This window comes from Pochonia chlamydosporia, chromosome 4, assembly GCF_001653235.2.
Source record: "Pochonia chlamydosporia 170 chromosome 4, whole genome shotgun sequence".
NCBI classification, from domain to species: domain Eukaryota; kingdom Fungi; phylum Ascomycota; class Sordariomycetes; order Hypocreales; family Clavicipitaceae; genus Pochonia; species Pochonia chlamydosporia.
In genome coordinates this window covers 5,094,984-5,112,874 of record NC_035793.1, presented here as the reverse complement: position 1 = coordinate 5,112,874, position 17,891 = coordinate 5,094,984, and the positions used below count along the sequence as shown (strand labels likewise).

Below are 17,891 nucleotides of genomic sequence, written 5' to 3'. Positions count from 1 at the left end.
AATCTTCACTGGTCCTGATTTGACTCCCTCATGAGGGTGACAATCCGCAGACAACTGGCAACCAGGGGTGGCTGCTGATTGCCGTCTCGGTGTGTAGCCTAAGCTCTGAATTTAGAGCCTCTCCGGCGGGCCAAATGTTCAGACTATTGCTGCTCATTTGCGGACCTCGTCCAATATATTGCTTCGTTTCATCGTAAATTCCTTCACCGCTCAAGGCGATCTAGACCGTGATCTCGATCTCGACCTAGATCTGGACCTCGACCTACTCACACTCCTTGACCTTCTATCCACATCCATCCCATCTGAAATCTCACCCTCCTCCCCATCCCCATTCCTCTGCTCCTCCTCGCCGCCGCCCTCATCAGCATCCTCCTCCAATATATCCTCCAAGTCTCCCAACGGACTGACCCTCGGCTCCAGCTCCTCCAAATCCTCCAAAATCTCCCGTTTCGGCATCTTCCACAAACTCGTCGCACAAACTCTTTCCTTGCTAAGCAAGTCGTCCACAAAATCATCCACGTAGGTCAACGAGGTGCCGTTCCTCCCCTTCCTCCTCAATTTCCTCCGATCCTCCAAAAAGGGCTCCAGTGTCTGATAAACGTCCACCGCCTTCCGGGTCAATCTGAAGTAGAAGCACGCCAGGGCCCTCAGGTATTTAAAGTGCTCGCCGCCGTAGGATAGGTACTCTTGTAGGATCTCGTCGCTTGGAGACAGTTCTAGCAGCTTGAAGGCGAGACACAAAAACGGGCTCGGCTTTTGGGAGTTGCCGTGCGTTCCGCCGATAAAGTTGACGTGTTCGACTACGCGGTCGATGATGTCGGCTTCGTTGAGGGCGAAGCATTGTTCTTTGTAGAAGTAGGATTCGATGATGCGGTCTTTGACTGCCTTTTCCATGATGGTCGCGGGGTTGAGGCCATTGGGGGCGAGGGCGGCCGTGGAGCCACGCTCGTCGAGGAAGCGACGGGCGTCGGCTTGGACGGTGTCGCCTTTGGACATGGTGAGTAATTCGTGATGACGTGATTTTGTGGTTGTACTCGGCGGGAGGTCGTGGTGTCGCTGGCGCATTTCAGAAAAGATGGCGGGCGCAGCTGCGATAAGATAGTTGCTGTGCCAACGGTCGCAGTCCTCTTTGATGGCTGGATGACGGATGTCACTCTGCAAACCGGTTTGCTGGTCACAACTGTGAAACTCGGAAAGTCGAACATAAATGACTGAAAAAACATCAACGTATTTAAATTTAATGATTAGTTAAATCTACCATCTCAATATGCGCAGAGCGCTTCTCACATCATCCGAGGTATCGGTCCTCGTTTCTATCGTTGTTGGTAAGTTGCATGCCACGGACCATGCACCTACATTCCCGCATTCCAGTGATGAAACTCTTCTGACAATGTCGTTCTAACTGATGTAGTTATTCTTTTCACACTTGCCTTGTTTCTAAGCGGCTACGCTCTCCAGCAGCGCACGTTACAAGACCTAAGGGTGGCGATTCGGCCAGGGAACTCGAAGCCGTCCCCCAAGGCGCACCTACCCGACTATTTTACACGACAAACGAAGAAATTGCAAGATGGGACCATTATCGTGACAGAAAGCCAAGCGGATAAGGATGAAAAGGAGCGACTAGCTAAGAAATATGAGCTTCACCAGGAAACGGTCAAGTCCAAGGACACGTCGAAGGCCGGCCTACAGGCAAAGAAGGATGATGGGGAAGAAGAACTGGACCCGGTGCAACAAGTAGAGGAGCAGGAGGTGATTGCTCCAGGGACCAAAAAGCAGGCTTCGGCGAAACAGTTGGCCATGTTGGACATGATTAAGAAACAGGCCGCCGAACAAGCTTGGGGTGTGGACCACCCTGATCCGTTGGCAAAGAATCCTCTACCGATTACGAGGGCTGAGCGTAGGAAGCTCATCAAGGATGAGATTCAGAGGCTGGCGCAGGCGGATAAGCCGGTGTATTATCAGAGGAGATTGTGGTGATGGAGGTAATGGTATCTTTAGGTTGGCGTTTGGGCGGACTGTAAATGAATCATGTCTGGTTTTATGTGTTTACTGGAATATTTCAAGTGCTTACGAGGATGGGAGGGAGGTTTTTGTGTATGTATTTACTGGTCGTATGTTCAGGAGAAGGTAGGGAGATTGGTGCAATTGCAGGGCAATGTTCCACCTGGACATTTGAGTTGCCAAGTAGTGAGTCAAATATTTAGCTTACATGATATGTGCCCTTCACTCCGAGTCGAGACCGGTGTTTCTCACTGGGCATAAGAGATACAGAATTGTCAACATGTGCGGCTGGTTGCAATGTTGTTTGTCTACTCTACAATGTGTCGACGGCTACATGACAAGTTTGCAGCGAAATATGCCGATTTACATCGGCTACAAATAAGGTATTGCCAATTGCTTTTGTCTAGTATATATGTACAAACACAAAAAAAATTCCATTTGATTGTTGCAAAGCCCAATTACACTACTTTGTCGTCGTCGGATTTCGATATTGAAGTGACATGTGAGGGAGTTGTAGGCGGCCCCACTTTTACATGAATTGTGGGCAAGTCAACCGTCAATTGAATCATGCGACTCTCCAGATGCATCATCTCGAACTTTCAACACCAGCATTATTCATCACTGCCAACTGTCTCCACGGCATCACGCAACTGGCATATCAATTAGCCAAACGGGAACGACACGGAAAGCAGGTCGCACACATTTCAATCGATTGCTGAACATCCATCGACCAGCAACCGCCACCATGCCAACCTTCCAGAGCAACAAGTTCCGAAGCTCCGGCGACGCCAGCAAGATTGGATCCCAGTACCGCCGCCTCATGAACAAGCATCCCTTTGTCATGTTTGGATTGCCATTCATTGCCGTCGTCATTGCCGGATCATTTGTGCTCACACCCGCGACGGCCATTCGATACGAGCGACATGACCGAAAGGTGCGACAAATGACCAAGGAGGAAGAACTTGGCGTGAGGCGGGCGGCCCGTAAGGTGGATATGAAGGAAGAGTACTATGTAAGTCTAAATTGCAGTGATTTTGAATTGGGATGGCGATTGTGCTGGCAGTGCTATCGCGGGTATCAACCTGTTGCAGATTTGTTCGACCATACGGTGCAACAAATGCCTGCAGGAACAAGGCTTGATCTTGTAAGAATCCTGGCTAATGCATTTTCTTTCACGATTTAGCGTCTCGCAGGTCGGGATCTTGATAACTGGGAGCAGAAGCGTGTCGAGCGATTACCGGGCGAAAACGATGGCATTCTGTGATGCAACTTGGCGTTCCGCACATATCTCCGGGTTCCTTGCCCGTATCACCATATGCGGGCAGCCTGTTGTAAGAGTGTAATTCGAGCGATGAAATGCAGATGGCGAGCATCTTCAAAAACTTCACTCTGGCGATCATTACGGAAGTAATCCCTTGCCGCACTACACAACTCAAGCATGGAAAGCAAGCCATCTTTGGGAATGAGATTGGCTATTTATCTTGCGAAAGTTACAGGTACCACCATGAGACCGACCTTTGCAAGATACAGAGGGAATCTTGAATGCTTAACTGTCTTGGTCTTTAGCGCCCGCAGGCTGCAGCCTACTTTGTACATATGTATTTGTAGGGCTGAAATTTATTCGCGTGGCCGAGTGCCACTCTGTTATGCCCAACGACTGAATGCCCACATGCGATTCACGGTCCAAAGACTTCCGAAGCTTCAACCTCACAATGACACCCGAGCTCTGAAAGAATCCTGAGCGAAATCAGTTGAGAACGCTGCATCAACAAACTCCCTACAATACAACTTCGAATTCAACAATCGTACATTGGCCCCCTAACTAAGCACAATCGTCGTCGAGCCTCCACACCAACGAATACAGCATTGTACACCTAAACGACCAGATTTACCATCTTTCCGTAATCTTTGTCAACGTGTCTTTCGAAATGCCTCTGTGGACGTGTGATTGGGACAAGTGCAGACAACCGGCCGTTCAAAGATCCGGAGACTGCTTTTCCTGTGACAAGCACCTTTGTCGAACTCACTTGCAGGATCAATGGCACAAGTGTCCCAAGCCAGAGGTGTGTGAGAAGACCGAGATGTGCAACAGCAGCCTTGCTGATGAACTCAGGAAAATTGGGAGGACTTTCCCGCTCAAACACACTGCCACTGCAGCCCGTCGACTGAATGAGCTTTGCCGTCGAGTCGATGGTTCGAAACTCTGTGCACGCGCCTCGTTCCTTCGTGGAGGAATACCCTGTACTGTTGACTTGTCCGCGGAAAAGCTGTCAAGCATGATGGGTGGTCAAAATTGTCATGCTGAAATTACCTTCCAAGACGGTATCAAGTGGCTAGCACGACTTCGCCTCATCAGTACCTCATCGCCGCCGGTAGAGGCTCGGGATTATATACTTCGTAGTGAGGCAGCTACGTTGAAATTCTTACAGACACATACGCGCATCCCTTCGCCAAAACTTTTCGACTGGGCGTGTGAAACCGATCCTCAGAACCCTTTGGGCGGGGTTAGCTACATCCTGATGGAAAAGATACAAGGTGAACCACTGAACTGGCAACGGGCAACTTCGACACAGAAGGAAAAGGTCATGCAGCAGTTGGTCGATATCTTTATCGAGGTTGAGAAGCACCAATTCGACAAAATAGGGTCGATGACGCCAGCAAAAGATGCGGCTACATTCGAGATACAAGGTCTAGCGGATGCAGCAACGTTTGGTACAGAATCTGGAGGGCCTCTAGGTCCCTTTAACTCCTCGGCGGAAGCGGCACGCGTCATCTTCGAAACGCATCTCGCAATGATTGCGAGTGGTGAGATTGCAGCCGTCTACCCGGCAGATATCTATCTTGCACATCGCTTTCGTTTGGATATCCTAAATAAGGTGGGACGCGAGCTCTTTTCAGAGGGAAAGTTCTTCCTGAAGCATCCAGATGATAAAGGAGACCATATTCTAGTCAACAAAGACTACGACATCGTCGGTATAATAGATTGGGAATGGTGTCAAACTGTGCCAAAGGAAGATGCCTTTTCCACGCCCTGTATGATGTGGCCAGTTGCAAGGTTCTACGGTGGATCCAACGAACTACCTGAAGACGAAGTGAGGTTTGCAGATATCTTTAGAGAGAGAGGTCGTGATGATCTGGCGGGCTATGTCATGGAAGGCAGACAAGTGCAACGATTCTTCTTTGCTTCCGGTGCGGCTAGTGGATGTGAGAGAGATCACCAAACTTTCGTTGATCTGTTTATGGGCTTGAGGCGAGTGTTTGACTCTAAAGACAAACGATGGGAAGAATGGAAGACGCAGGCCCTTGAGAAGTGGAAGAGTGACAGTTTGCTGCAGGCTTTGCTACAGTGGGAGGCACCTAGGCTTTCTTGATTCTTTGCTTCTTTTCGTGCAAGGAGCATTACTTGACTGGGGGTCAGGGCAATTGGCACTCGGCTCATTCTGAGAGGTAGACGAATCGAGATGAAGAATCATCATCACCGATTGTTTCAACAATCCCCGTGCCATTGATGTTCATACGAGTCAACCAGTCTGTAGTGTTGTCTACACAGCGGTCAAGAATGCATGAAAGGAGTCTCCTGTTAGGCATAGCAGCAGCGTGATATCTACTTAAGAATTGTCAATCACGTCATAGTTTCACTGTAATTACGAAGCAATCAACAGCATCGCGTACATTCATTTCGTACTGCCAGTATTCACCCTCCCCGTCAACAGTCAAATCAGGGACCACTATACGCGATTTACAAAAAAACACCGCGCCGGAATGCAAATCACACAGCAATTCAGGGGTACCGAAACAAGATCAGCGCACGACAAGCACTAATGTTGTAGCAAAAATACGCCGCATTGTATTGTTGATGTGCAGATGACGGGTATTCGGTATCAAGGACAATGACGTAAAGGTGTCTGTCTGTTTGCTTTTTCACCTTGGTAAGGCGTTAATTGCCACGAGGTCAAGGGAGAAAGGCGGTGGATGAGAAGCCCGGCGTCCGATGGAACCGTGGAAACTTCGATCATGACATTGAAAGACAGGTCTGGCGGGGAACGGTGTGGTCTGTGAGGGGGTATGTGCATTATTGGGAGTTTGATGGGTTGGTAGTACGGCCTTGGCCTTTGTTGGTAGTGAGAAGAGGCATCCCTTGCATATCTGGTGATGTTGTGTGATGGGGGACCGCGGTCGGCAGCAGAGGTTACACTGAAAAGAAGCTACTGTACGCACTTAGATGCCATTAGTTGGGTGAGTTGAGAGGTTTAGTAAAGCGCAAGACATGACATGCATGAGGTTATTGTCAAGTGTGAGGTGCATGGCACTGCATCGAGATGGTGTTGTGATTACTGATAGTATGGATGGCCATGTGCCTGTGCTTTTGGCCCCGGAATCGAATAGTCTGTGCGTAACTATAGCATTATTGGAAGCAACATTGAAGTGCTATCTACCCAAGGAGCGTGAATTTCATGAAAGCGGACCAACATGTTGAGCCGAATCGTCGGTCTGTTGAAACAGAGGCGGAATCGGTGGCAATTGTAACAAAGACGCAGCACAAATCAGGGTCCGGGAAAAAAAGATGAGCACAATTGCCAAATAATTGCTAGCATCACAGGTAAATAATCCTTGCAAATCAGGGTCAGATACATCGATCGCATCGCCGACGACGGCATCGAGCATCACGTAGTATTCGGCCAGCAAAACATGTAAACGGCCGCGTAACCGATGGTGGGCAAATGCACCGTAAACAAGTCAAGCGAGGTCAAAATCACGCCGAGGACACAAACAAGAATGAATGTATCAGATTGTCAGCCATGATGTCGTTCTCCAGGGTATGCCTGGCGTGGATGACGCTATACGCAGATCTGCCAACAAGGATGATGGACCAATGAGACAGGATGGGGGATCATGGGCAACAGGTAGCACTGAGAAATAGAGCACGTTATACAAAGAGGCAAGTGTTTAATGGACCGGGAGAGATTACTGAATATGGAGAGTTGATGGTGATCAAACGTTCTCATCGGCAGGGTTGCGTCCATGATGCATGTTTGCCAAGGTAGTTGTCAAGTTTGTTTGCAAGATACACGTTTATGCAGGGTTATCTCCGCACATCACTTATGCACGTTTCCTCGAAACAGACAGACATGGAGTCCGAGTGAAAAGCTTGGCTTGGTGGCCGTTGGTTCTCGGAGCTTTTCAATCATGCGTTGTTTACGAGTTCCGATGGCATTGATTGCCCGGTTGTTTCACCAATACGGGGTTCGGGCTTGGACAAGAACTTTGGATCACGATTCAACAGCTTGACTATTACGGCAGCAAGATTGAGGAGCTCGTCATGGCAAAAGTGAATTCCATTTCCCCGCACTTGATGCCGTCTCTGCATGATGGATGGCAGGATACAACTACCAAGGTAGGCAATACAGTGGGAAGGGAAAGGTATCGCTTATCACGTTATGTGCTAAGGTATACTGGGATGTGTTAGTGTATACTTGGCTATAAGCAAATACTTTTCACCACAGACCGTACACTACTAGAGCTTAGCGACGCCTCAAATTGGCAGATCGCCAGATCCTTGCCTTTGCCTGCCTGGCCTCACATACGCCTCGAGCCCTTTTGTAGTTGGAGATGTGCATTTCCCCTCACTTTGCTTCGCAGGGCCTATATCCCCGCCTTGGTTTGAGTTGTGGCATTTACTACGTCTTTTGCGGCGTTTCCCGCATAGCTGTTTAGTTGTCTTTGATGATGCTGCCTTAAATGTATCTCCATGTACCCAACTCCATCGATACACAAGTTGAGTCTTGTGCTCCAAACACACCCACTTGACAGAACTTTAAACTCATCGGCCGATTAACTGCTCCTCCAGCTAACAGCACTTACGCCCGAGTCTCCCCGCAACCCGTAACGGATTGCGATCAAACTCTCCGTTTCGTTTAAATCGCCACTGCAGCTGTAAACTACTCGTTTAGTTGTGATTCTTAACGCCACAGGGACAGCTTCAATTGTGCGATTCTGAAAACGGTAACCACCTCTTTCTCCGATTGTGGCGTTTGACTATTCTTACAAGAGGGCCATCTCAGGCCATATAGAGCTCGGCCAAGCCTGCCATCCCCAGTGCGGGAGTGACCCAGTCAACCATTCACTGGTTGACTAGAAGAGGCAGAGAAGTTGAGATGGCCACCAGGACTCAGCGAGAGGGGCAACGGCATGGCGTGAACCAGTGGCGCTTTGTGGTGCAACCTTGAACGGCTGGAAGGTCTAAACCAAGGCCAAGTGGAGAATTCAGCTCAATCAAGGAATATCCATGAGAAATGTGGTTGTGTGGCACAGGGACCGTGATGGGAGAGAGGGCTGTGATTGACCAGGCACAAACATGGCTCGTCGGGGCAACCGTTGAGATGATCAACTGTGGCTGTATTTGTGGTTGTGATCGTGGTTGTGGCAGGTGAAAGTTGTTGTCGCGACGCCCGTTTATAGTGGAATTGTGGCAGATCTAGAGTTTCTGAGTTTTGCCACTGTTCGCATATGGACGAATTGATTTACAGATCGGAATAGAGGGTCATTCATAATGTAATGGAGAAGATGGTTTTGGCAATATTGTGCCTCATCCGTCGGAATTGGTTGAGGCACGGATAGAAACGGGTTGTACTTGATGAGTGTAGGATATCGCCGGTGGTAGTCACGATGGAAGAGCCGAGAGTCCAGAATCTAGACAGAGGGCGTATGGCTTTTCGTGTCTAATTACGACAAAGGCGTACAGTAAGTAATATGACGATGGGCAAGCTGATCCAAAACCATCTGTTGGTGATAGTAGTCACTGCTCGGCGATACACATGGCAAACAAATTGGCAGCCCTTCCAGAAGAGCAATGGCCAGCCGCAGTCCAGTTCATCTCACCGGGGACTATGCTAATTCCCATGACGGCGACCATGATGCCCTGAAAAACTTACACGTCATACGCATCGGCCACGGCGCACAGACAGAAAGGATGGAAGACCACGCGCGGCCTCCATCTCACCGACCTGGCTTTTCCCCCGTTTGATGACTTGTCGGGTTCAAATGTTGGGGTTTTGAGGGTTTGAGGTTCATTAGGCACGGACGAGCGTCACCGGCGGTAGACTATCGTACAGGAGTGTAATCTACGGGAGCTATTCTGAGAAGGATGAAACAGGCACGCACCAGATGCTTAGAGTACATGTGGTCCGGACGGTAGAGCAATGTCGCTTTGGTTATTGCGAATTAGCCCGACTGCGTTCCTGTGCTCAGTATCCAGTGTCAAGTGATATGAGCACTCCGTCTGGGGTACTTGTGCATGTGGCGTCTCAGAAAACAAGTTGAGCCCTTTCTGCCGTGTAAGTGACTTGAAGCCACGAGCCGTCAAAGTGCGGAGAAACGAAGCAACTCTCTCAACGGTTGTGAAAACCCCCCGATCAAGACTCACAGCATCAGACAAAGGCAAGCACTTGACAGCAAATCAATCGGTAGAAAGTAATCAACAGCCCGAAGCCTCCCCTCTTCAACCGTATCTTCCTGCAAGAAGCCGAAGCCCTGCCCGCTACTGCAATGCAACGCAACGCAACGCAACGCACCGCCAACTTGGCCTGCAGAACGGCCACGGACACAGCTGCAAGGGCCAGAGCCAAGCTTCCTCTTTCAATTTGGATCATGACCGTGAGTGTGTGAGAGAGAATGGACAATCTACCAGAGCTGGCTTGGCAGAGGCGCGCTAATCCCGCCTTCGCTTGTCCCCGCCTCTGGATCAAAATGGATTCATGAGGAGGGTTAAGCAGAGTCATACGGGGTACCCAGACTCAGACACAGACAGTCAGTCACTCTGAGGCAAATCGAGCTGCGGGGAATATGGATGGGCTTTGTCATTGGCTGCTTGACGATGCGGTGAGTGACTTTTGTTTTGGCGTTGCAGAGGCTCATGCTCATGTGGGCTTGGGCTTGGTCTTTGGCTTGGGCTTGGCCATGGATTGAGTGGATTTTGACAACGGGAGGGCGGATGGATGGTCTGGTCTGCTCTGGTCAGGTCATCTGGGCGTTTTTGATTACATCTAGTTTGAGGATGACATGATACATGCGGTACAGTATGTGTAGCAGTTATGGTAACGTACATTAAAGAGGAGCATCCACGTGTATCCCAAAGACTGGGCGTATGTAAGCCGCGCAACCGGATATACCGGGCGGAAGATGGAATCATTTCCAGTCAAGTCAAGTTGAAACGAAACGGGGGCGGAGGATTACAAAGGCCAGACTGTTCCACCGTGCCGATATTGCCAATGTACACAGATAGCCTTGTCGACGGTGTCTCTATGGGCTGATGAATCACTCGATATGATTGTCGGACGAGGCATTTGTTAGTTTCCGTCAGCTTTCGGGCGTCGCAATGATACTTGATAGTCTTTACCCTCTACTCTTGACTCAACATCATCATCACTACTCTACAATAGGCGCAATTTCACCTCTGCCCACAATTGCGGCACTTTGCGGCCCGCCGCGCATCGCATCTCATCTACATTGCAAGCACCAAAAACCCTTGCTGCGCTGTGCTGCGGTGTCACGGGAAATTGCGTGTCTCTGATTTCAGCCCCAGACTACGTACCAGACCGTGGGCCGGGGGTGAACATCAGCTGGACGGACGCTATTGGCGGTGACCGTCGAAATATACCGTACATGCATCTGCTATCTTCCCAATCGATGCTGGGTTGGGGTATTGAACGGACGAAGCGGTCTGGCCATGGCATGGGAATCGGCATGGGAGGATGGACACATCAGACACTCTCAGGTTTTGCGGCTTTTGCCGCACCGCCATGGACATGTATGCTTGCTTTATGGCGATGAGCCTCAATTGCCCGTGTCAAACACCATGGACGGGGGCACGAGGTTTGAAATCGCGATTATCAGTTGGTGATCGCGATTCTCAACTTACAAGCAACCCGCGTTAATTGATATCAGCATCATCGGCCATTAATGCATGCCCACCGCTTGTTTTACAAAAGAAACGAAAGACCCGACAAAAGAAACGAAGCATACAGAAGATGTGGCTATCGGTAGCAGAATGATAGCCGACCAAGACATTTGCTAGTGTGCGAGAAAAAAGCAAAACCGCAAAAGTGCTTGACACCATTCCAGTCGTGAGCCGATCTGATTCAGGCACAGGCACAGGAACAGTCACGAGATGCACAAAATAGATCCCCAAGAGGGATTAGCATCAGGTACGAATACTTGATGAATAATGGACGAGAGACTTGGGGGCAGAACAGACCGGGCTTGGCCTGGCTTGGTTCTCATCGTGGTCCAGGCTCAGGCACCGGGCAGCCACTTTGATGCTCCCCCCGTTCTGATGATGGCTGATGCCACTTGAATGGGCTGGCTTTCTCGCTCATGGGCCAATTGATGGTGTCTGTCTGTCGTGGTGTTCTACTGTCTCGACTCCGTGCTCCATGCCGCCCACTTGATCCGACGCACACCAACACCAACACACCATCTCACACATAACCAGACACACCAGACACACATGGTTATGGATCCAGTTAGAGTAGATACAGTACCGAGTGACAGGCAACCAACATCACTGACTGACTGCTGCGGGCCGCTCTGGGAAAAAAGGATGTTGACCGCGCTTCACGACGTCTCCCTTGGCAAAGCGGTCTGCACAAGTGGACCGCCCGAGATTAAATGTTGCGACAATTCGACACGGCGAATGCGCGGTGAAGGTCATTCACTCACTCAGTCAGACAGGCGAGCGTGCTTGCGTGCTCCTCAAATCTACAGCAGGCCAGGTCGTGACTCTTGCTTCATGCACGCTCTTTGGGAATGATGTAACATGGCCGACTTTGTGTTGGGCCGCCCTTCTCATGACCCAATTGAGGAGGAGTCCGGAGTAAGTAAGATGAGATGCCATCACAGACAAGAATGGATAGACATGATGGTGAAATGCCGAGTTGAATGCGACTGTACGGAGTTACATGGCTTCTGTTGTGAACAGTTGCCCACACCCAAGTATACACTAACATATCGTGATATATTTGTAGCACACACTGCGATATACAATACCTTTTGCAAATCCAAATGCTTTTGACAAGCCTCTGCATTTTCAAGTACTGTTGCAAGTATCTTTTGCGGCTTGACATGGCACTGTGGCTTCGGTGTTTGGCGTTTTGAGTTTTGAGTTTTTGCTGCCCCCCGCGCTTCCTTCAGATCATCGCAACCGGCCGATAAGGATACATACGGAGTGTAGTTGTACCAGTTCAGATTGTTACAAGTGTCAATGCTCTCAGTTCTATTTCAAACGCATCTCACTCCTCGTAATCTGTTTCCCCACGACGAAACTCGGAAAGTGAAACGTGCGTATTCATAAATTACTTGAACCTGCTAGGCTATGCTCCGCCCTGTAAGCAAGATCCAACAATAGCAACCGTAAAACCAAGATCCGAACGATAGCCCCTCGTACAAGGCCAAGCGAACATCCGACAGGGGGGGTTCCAGCTACGAACCAGAGTCACCGTACCTCTCTCCGCAAACTTGCGACCTATGCCACTCTAGAGTACCTACTCCTCTGTACTGTCCGGCAAAGTGGGAAACAAAAATGACGGGCCCAAAGCTCCGTCAGCCCAGCAAGGGCCCGGCTAGTGCAGGTGGCTCTCGTTGGTGGGAGCGCGGAAACATACGAGCCAGGTGGATTGGATGACTTCAATGGGGGACAGGGGTATGCTCGTTCAGCAGTCCATTCGGAGACGAGCATTCTGTCTCTTTGCGGGCTTCATCATGATGGGGTTTGGGTGTGATCGGGATGTCCGCTTTCGCTTGATCTAGATTTGTTACGGCTGAGAAGAGCTGAATGGGAAATTGGATGGTGAAGACACTGACACTTGATGCTTTTCTTTTTTGGGCATGTATTAAAGTTTATCAGCTTTACGGTGTACGGAGTATGTACATACAGGACCGGATCATCACCATTGTAGTATATCCCGTAATCCAGTGCAGACCATTTCGGACCTCGGATCCCTCACTCACTGGCGCGTGTGCTCAAGCCGGACCACATTTATCGCCGAATTCTCGCTGTATTTCTCACCTTCTCCATCAACGGAGGATTAACGGGAACGACTGGCCTGAAATTCAGTCCATTCGGGTCTCGTCACTATCAGGTGTGGGCGAGTGGACTCTAGTGAAAAAGTTAACTCTGTCTGTTTCAGCTCCAGTATTTCAGGATAAGTCCCGTAAAGTTCCCAATCGTCAGCCCAAGACAAGACGAGACAGGTCAAAAACTCAACTTTTGCTCGCTCTTCCTGCCCAAGAAACTAGCGCGGGCGAGGCGTTTTGGTGGCGGAGCCGCGACTGACGACGGGCAAGACGACGCTTTTTTTCTTCCTGACAGGGGTGTGTGATTGTCTTGGCTGGACTCAACTTGACTTTGTTGGTGTGAAGGGTTGAGGTGAGGTGAGTGAGGGTCGTGGCCCATCAAGTTGGTCACATTCATCGACGACATCCATGTCCCCTGCTTCAAATCCCACACCCTGCCACACCCTCCCACTCCCACCAGACCACACCATTTTCCTTGGCTGGGCCAAAGTGTTGACGTACATGCTGCGTAGGTACATTCGGTACCTGCAGCGGTGTCGTGGTCATTGCTCTGGCAGGCGGAGCTCGAGAGGAAGCACTTATATCGAATGGCCTTCCCACATCCGGATCGTCCATCTGCCCTCAGACTGACATTATTCACAAGATTCTAGGTTCTCGAGGCAGACATATATTAATATCGTCCTCTTTCTCTCCCATATCTTGACAATCCTCTGTCAAGGATAGGACATACCTGCCCGGAACCGTCAACACTTACACACGTTTCACCAGAATCTGACATCATCATCATCACCACATCATCACCGGCTTATACACCCCGGACTATCCGGCTTCGACGGAGCTTACAAACCCGAAGCTCTCAACCAATTCATCCCATATAACCTTGGGACACGACCGCTTCAACTCCTAACCATACGCATTACCACACCAACCCGCCAAGATGCACGTCCTCGGCAGTATAGGCCACAGCTTCAGCCAACGGCGAAAGACACACAAGCCCAAGGACCTTCACATCCGCAAGGTTTCCTTCTCCGGATGCTCACTCTCCTCCGGCTGCTCATTTTCATCCTCATCATCAACATCCACCGCGCGAGTACCCTCATCCGCCAGAACAACAACCAGCTCCTCATCCGGCTACGACCCTCTCAACTCACATCCTACTTTCCAACCACCGCCTCGTCTGCACGACCGACCGCTCATCAGCCCTGAGCGAAGTCACTACCAGCCCACGTCAACATTCTTCGACGATTCTACCGACGAGGAGTTCGACCAGCAGAGCATCGATGAGGAGTACACCGTCGGCAAGGCGCAGGAGCTGCACTTTTCACAACCAAAGGAGATGGTGCTCCCGCCGCACAGCTCACCCATGGACCACTCCATCGAATCTTCAGAACCTCAAGACTACTTCATGATCCAGCTGGCGAAGCGTCCGCCCATGCCTCGCTCACGATGGTCCGAGTCCACCATCCAGACACTCGACCAGGCGGACCTGTCGGCGGATGACTACGACGAGACGCCAGACTCGGAAGCAGACTTGCCGTTGGAGATTCCCAACTTTAGTCACAAGCGCAACGTGACGCCTAAGCGGCCACCTATGCGGTCTCTCGACAGTCTTGAGGACTTTATGAAGCAGGGTGGCTGGAAGAGAAAGGGTGTTGTGTTCAACGAGAATGAGGCGGAGGAGGATGCGTAGTGTATTGCGCTGGCTGCATGCTCTACAGAGGGAGAACTTCACTCATCATGTTATTCATTATGTCGTTACTGCAAGCCTGCATTTTTCATATTTGGTTTTCAAGCATGGCGCTCAGGAAGGATACCACGGGTAATGGGACAGCTTCGGCTGGTCACACATACGTTTTACATACACTTTTCTAGTATTTTCTAATTTTACGCATGGATGTTTCATCCCACTCATACATATTTGTCTTGCTTTCATGTGACAGTGTTGCTTGGTGCCTACAAGGCAGCGATAAAGGTTGACTCATTGCGTATTTTATGAACACCTTGCAATAATGGTTGAAATTTTGTGCGTTAGCGTGTACCGTGTCATGCTAGCTTCCGTCATCAGTCCACTTCACGATGTTTGACGTGGAAATATAATCAACCTCGGCCGTGTTGCCTCTGCCTGTTACTCACCTTCAGTTAATCAACTGTGGTCGCGAAATTTGCAAGCCCTACGAGTGTTTACATCATACATTCTGCATTTTGCATTCTATTTTCATCTCGTATTACCCCAGTTACTTACCTCCCCAACGCACAACGACGCAAGCCAAGCCCAACGTCTTGGCCCTGCTCGTGATGTAATTTCCCACAGGCCACATGGTCAGCTAGGTCCTTTCACAGCCTTCCACTAACTAAAACGATTCGCGAGTGATCCACTCCCGTCCACTTCAGTCTTTGTTGTTTTTTTCAACTTGCGTACGACATCCCGGCACCATAATAACTGGGTCGATCCGGCTGCCACGGCCTCACATGGCATGACCAGTCTTGGCAGGGACCACGAAAAGTTGCACTCCAAGATCCAGTTTAAAAGAAAAAAAAAAACAATCTAGTTACTTTTCATGTTCCGCTCATTTCACCAGCCAGGCTGAAGGACCCTTGAGAAAAAGTAAAGAGGGCGCAGAAATCGCATCATGGCGGTCCAGACCCGGGTGTGGCTGAAGTTTTTTGCTTTTTCCCAACTGCCCAAGTTGAAAAGGATTGCTTCACTATTGGGCAGGTTAGGCGAGTTGGAACCGGATTGTGGGAGGATGGAATTTTAATTTATTTACGTGGTGTTCATCCAGTATTCCGACCTTGTGCCTGGCTGAGATGCAGGTACGCCATAGTCTGCGAGGGTATTGGATTTCTCCCTCAGCCCCCTTTGCGACGGGCCATGAAAAAAAAACGTGGGAAGTGGGTTTGGGGACCGTGCTGACCATTTTTTCACCAATTCATCCATGTGAGCTGGAACTGCCGAGATTGGCTGGTTATGCGAACGACCAGTCCTGCAGGGGACGTAGAATGAATCTCGTCCAGAACGCGTCGATAAGGCTGAGGTTCCAAATTGTTGGGACGGGCACACATGTTTGGCACATGTCGTGTCGAGTGAGGGCTTCTTTCTTGTCCGACACCCTTGCTGTTCCTGACTGTCATGTTGATGTCTTGGGCTATTTGTGGATGTTGGGGAGTGTGTGGTGCAGTAAGCTGATTTGAGACAGATGTTTATTTTGGTCGTCAGAGACAGTCAGTAGGTGGTGATGCGGCCGTTTCGTTATCGTTTTGGAGCAAAACAGTCTCAGGGTAATGTTTCGTAGAATATGATTGAATGGTTGTGGTTGCTATTCATGGTGTGTTGTACAATGGTTGTGCAAGGCTCAGCTTTGAGGCTGGCGGCGACGGGCTTCGAGATGGTGCTGATTGCCTGCCTTCCATAAGCATTGAGTCAGAATGGTGCATCTAGTTGGCCTCTGTCAGCTTTCCCGGTTTGGAGATTCGAGAATGCACCACTGGTAGGACAAGTAGTTCGTGGCGTGTTATTGTGAGTGTCGATGTGGAGGATGGAGCGGTTCGCACGATGCCGAAGTAGTCTGGTATTATTTTCTTGATTACGCCTTGAGGAGTTGTAAAGTTCAAACAGTGACACTGGAGTTACAGTAGCTCTCTTAAGTATATCAAGTTGCTCTTAAGTGTGTTGTAACTACTGGAGTTATCCCATCCTGTCGGTCGTTGCCGGAGTTTGAGTGTCATATCAGCTTTCAGTCTGTGAAATGGCACAAGTATCTCCCGTCAATGTTGCAAATTATCTAGTTTTAACAGCAAGGAACTTGTAACAATGATATTATTGCCACGACACCAACTTTCAAGCTGGCACGATACCTCAATCTTGCTAAGCCTTAATACGTAACTGTAATTATACCAACTACCTGTCCGAGTTGACATCCTTCAAGCATCAACCAGCATGCCACCACCGAGCACATACCAACCTTGCACAGCAATACCGCCCATTTACACACTCTACAATCGCGCATGCTCTTCAACCGCAGTGATTATCCGCTCCGCAGCCTCTACCGGCGTCAAATCCGTATTATCAACCTCCACCCCTTCCCCTTCCCACCTCAAAATCTCCAACGTTTCAAAATACTCCTCCACAAAACCTGCATCCACAAGTTTCTTCTTTCCATTCTGTATCCTTTGCGGATCAACTACCCGTCTCAAGTTTTCTTCCTTTGAACAGCGCAAATACACAGGGAAGAAAGGTCGTTTCCCCCTTAACGCAGCGTCCTTGTGTTCCATTGCTACCGCCCTGTCAAAGTCGCAGTCACTCAATGCATCTAATTCACATATTCAGCACACATGTATATAAAATGTGTAAGAGGGAAACAATTCCCATTGTTAGAACGCACCTGTCGCAATGATGACCTGCTTCAATTTGCCGGCATTCTTCCCGTCCGAGTACACGTATTGTGAAAATGCCCTTTGGCGGGCTAGTTTCCTCTCTGAGGCGTATTCGGGATGATCCCGTGGCAGCTTCACCACGTCAATGAGGGTGTGGTTGTCGAGGAGTAGAGATCCCTTGAGCCGTTTTTGCAGCTCAATGGCGACTGTGAGTTTACCCACGCCAGGGAAACCGTTGATCCAGATGTAATATCCCGAGTCTGCGAGATTGCCCATGGTGCTTTGGAATGAGGTTTCAAGATTGCACAAGTGTAAGTGTTTGATAAAGTTTGAAACCGTTGATGAAGTACTCATGCGCGGAAAGTTGGTGAGTCACGGCAAAACATTCAGCTTAACCAGACCCAGAAGGCAGCATAACGTCTTCATTCTAACGATTTCGCGCATCG

At 49.7% G+C, this 17,891-nt stretch overlaps 7 protein-coding genes across 7 annotated transcripts; 5 read left to right on the top strand and 2 right to left on the bottom strand.

Annotated features, from left to right (window-relative positions):
- Window positions 1–210: 210 nt before the first annotated feature.
- On the bottom strand, window positions 211–996 carry VFPPC_09994 (RNA binding protein; the record flags this gene model as incomplete). The annotated part of the gene is made up of 1 exon (XM_018288442.1): window positions 211–996. The coding sequence occupies one exon, from the start codon at window positions 994–996 to the stop codon at window positions 211–213; it is 786 nt and encodes a 261-aa protein (XP_018137861.1).
- A 271-nt stretch (window positions 997–1,267) lies between these two features.
- VFPPC_09995 (hypothetical protein) lies at window positions 1,268–1,977 on the top strand (the record flags this gene model as incomplete). Its single annotated transcript, XM_018288443.1, has 2 exons — window positions 1,268–1,325; window positions 1,412–1,977. 2 exons carry the CDS (start codon window positions 1,268–1,270, stop codon window positions 1,975–1,977), a joined length of 624 nt encoding a protein of 207 aa, XP_018137862.1.
- Window positions 1,978–2,746: 769 nt separating this feature from the next.
- On the top strand, window positions 2,747–3,265 carry VFPPC_09996 (cytochrome c oxidase assembly protein COX16; the record flags this gene model as incomplete). The annotated part of the gene is made up of 2 exons (XM_018288444.1): window positions 2,747–3,013; window positions 3,185–3,265. 2 exons carry the CDS (start codon window positions 2,747–2,749, stop codon window positions 3,263–3,265), a joined length of 348 nt encoding a protein of 115 aa, XP_018137863.1.
- A 664-nt stretch (window positions 3,266–3,929) lies between these two features.
- VFPPC_09997 (protein kinase-like domain) lies at window positions 3,930–5,372 on the top strand (the record flags this gene model as incomplete). Its single annotated transcript, XM_018288445.1, has 1 exon — window positions 3,930–5,372. The coding sequence occupies one exon, from the start codon at window positions 3,930–3,932 to the stop codon at window positions 5,370–5,372; it is 1,443 nt and encodes a 480-aa protein (XP_018137864.1).
- An 8,636-nt stretch (window positions 5,373–14,008) lies between these two features.
- VFPPC_09999 (hypothetical protein) lies at window positions 14,009–14,761 on the top strand (the record flags this gene model as incomplete). Its single annotated transcript, XM_018288446.1, has 1 exon — window positions 14,009–14,761. One exon carries the CDS (start codon window positions 14,009–14,011, stop codon window positions 14,759–14,761), a length of 753 nt encoding a protein of 250 aa, XP_018137865.1.
- A 1,118-nt stretch (window positions 14,762–15,879) lies between these two features.
- VFPPC_18245 (hypothetical protein) lies at window positions 15,880–16,263 on the top strand (the record flags this gene model as incomplete). The annotated part of the gene is made up of 1 exon (XM_022429888.1): window positions 15,880–16,263. One exon carries the CDS (start codon window positions 15,880–15,882, stop codon window positions 16,261–16,263), a length of 384 nt encoding a protein of 127 aa, XP_022285489.1.
- Window positions 16,264–17,064: 801 nt separating this feature from the next.
- Window positions 17,065–17,721, bottom strand: VFPPC_14705 (AAA domain-containing protein; the record flags this gene model as incomplete). The annotated part of the gene is made up of 2 exons (XM_018292473.1): window positions 17,065–17,381; window positions 17,454–17,721. 2 exons carry the CDS (start codon window positions 17,719–17,721, stop codon window positions 17,065–17,067), a joined length of 585 nt encoding a protein of 194 aa, XP_018137866.1.
- Window positions 17,722–17,891: the final 170 nt, after the last annotated feature.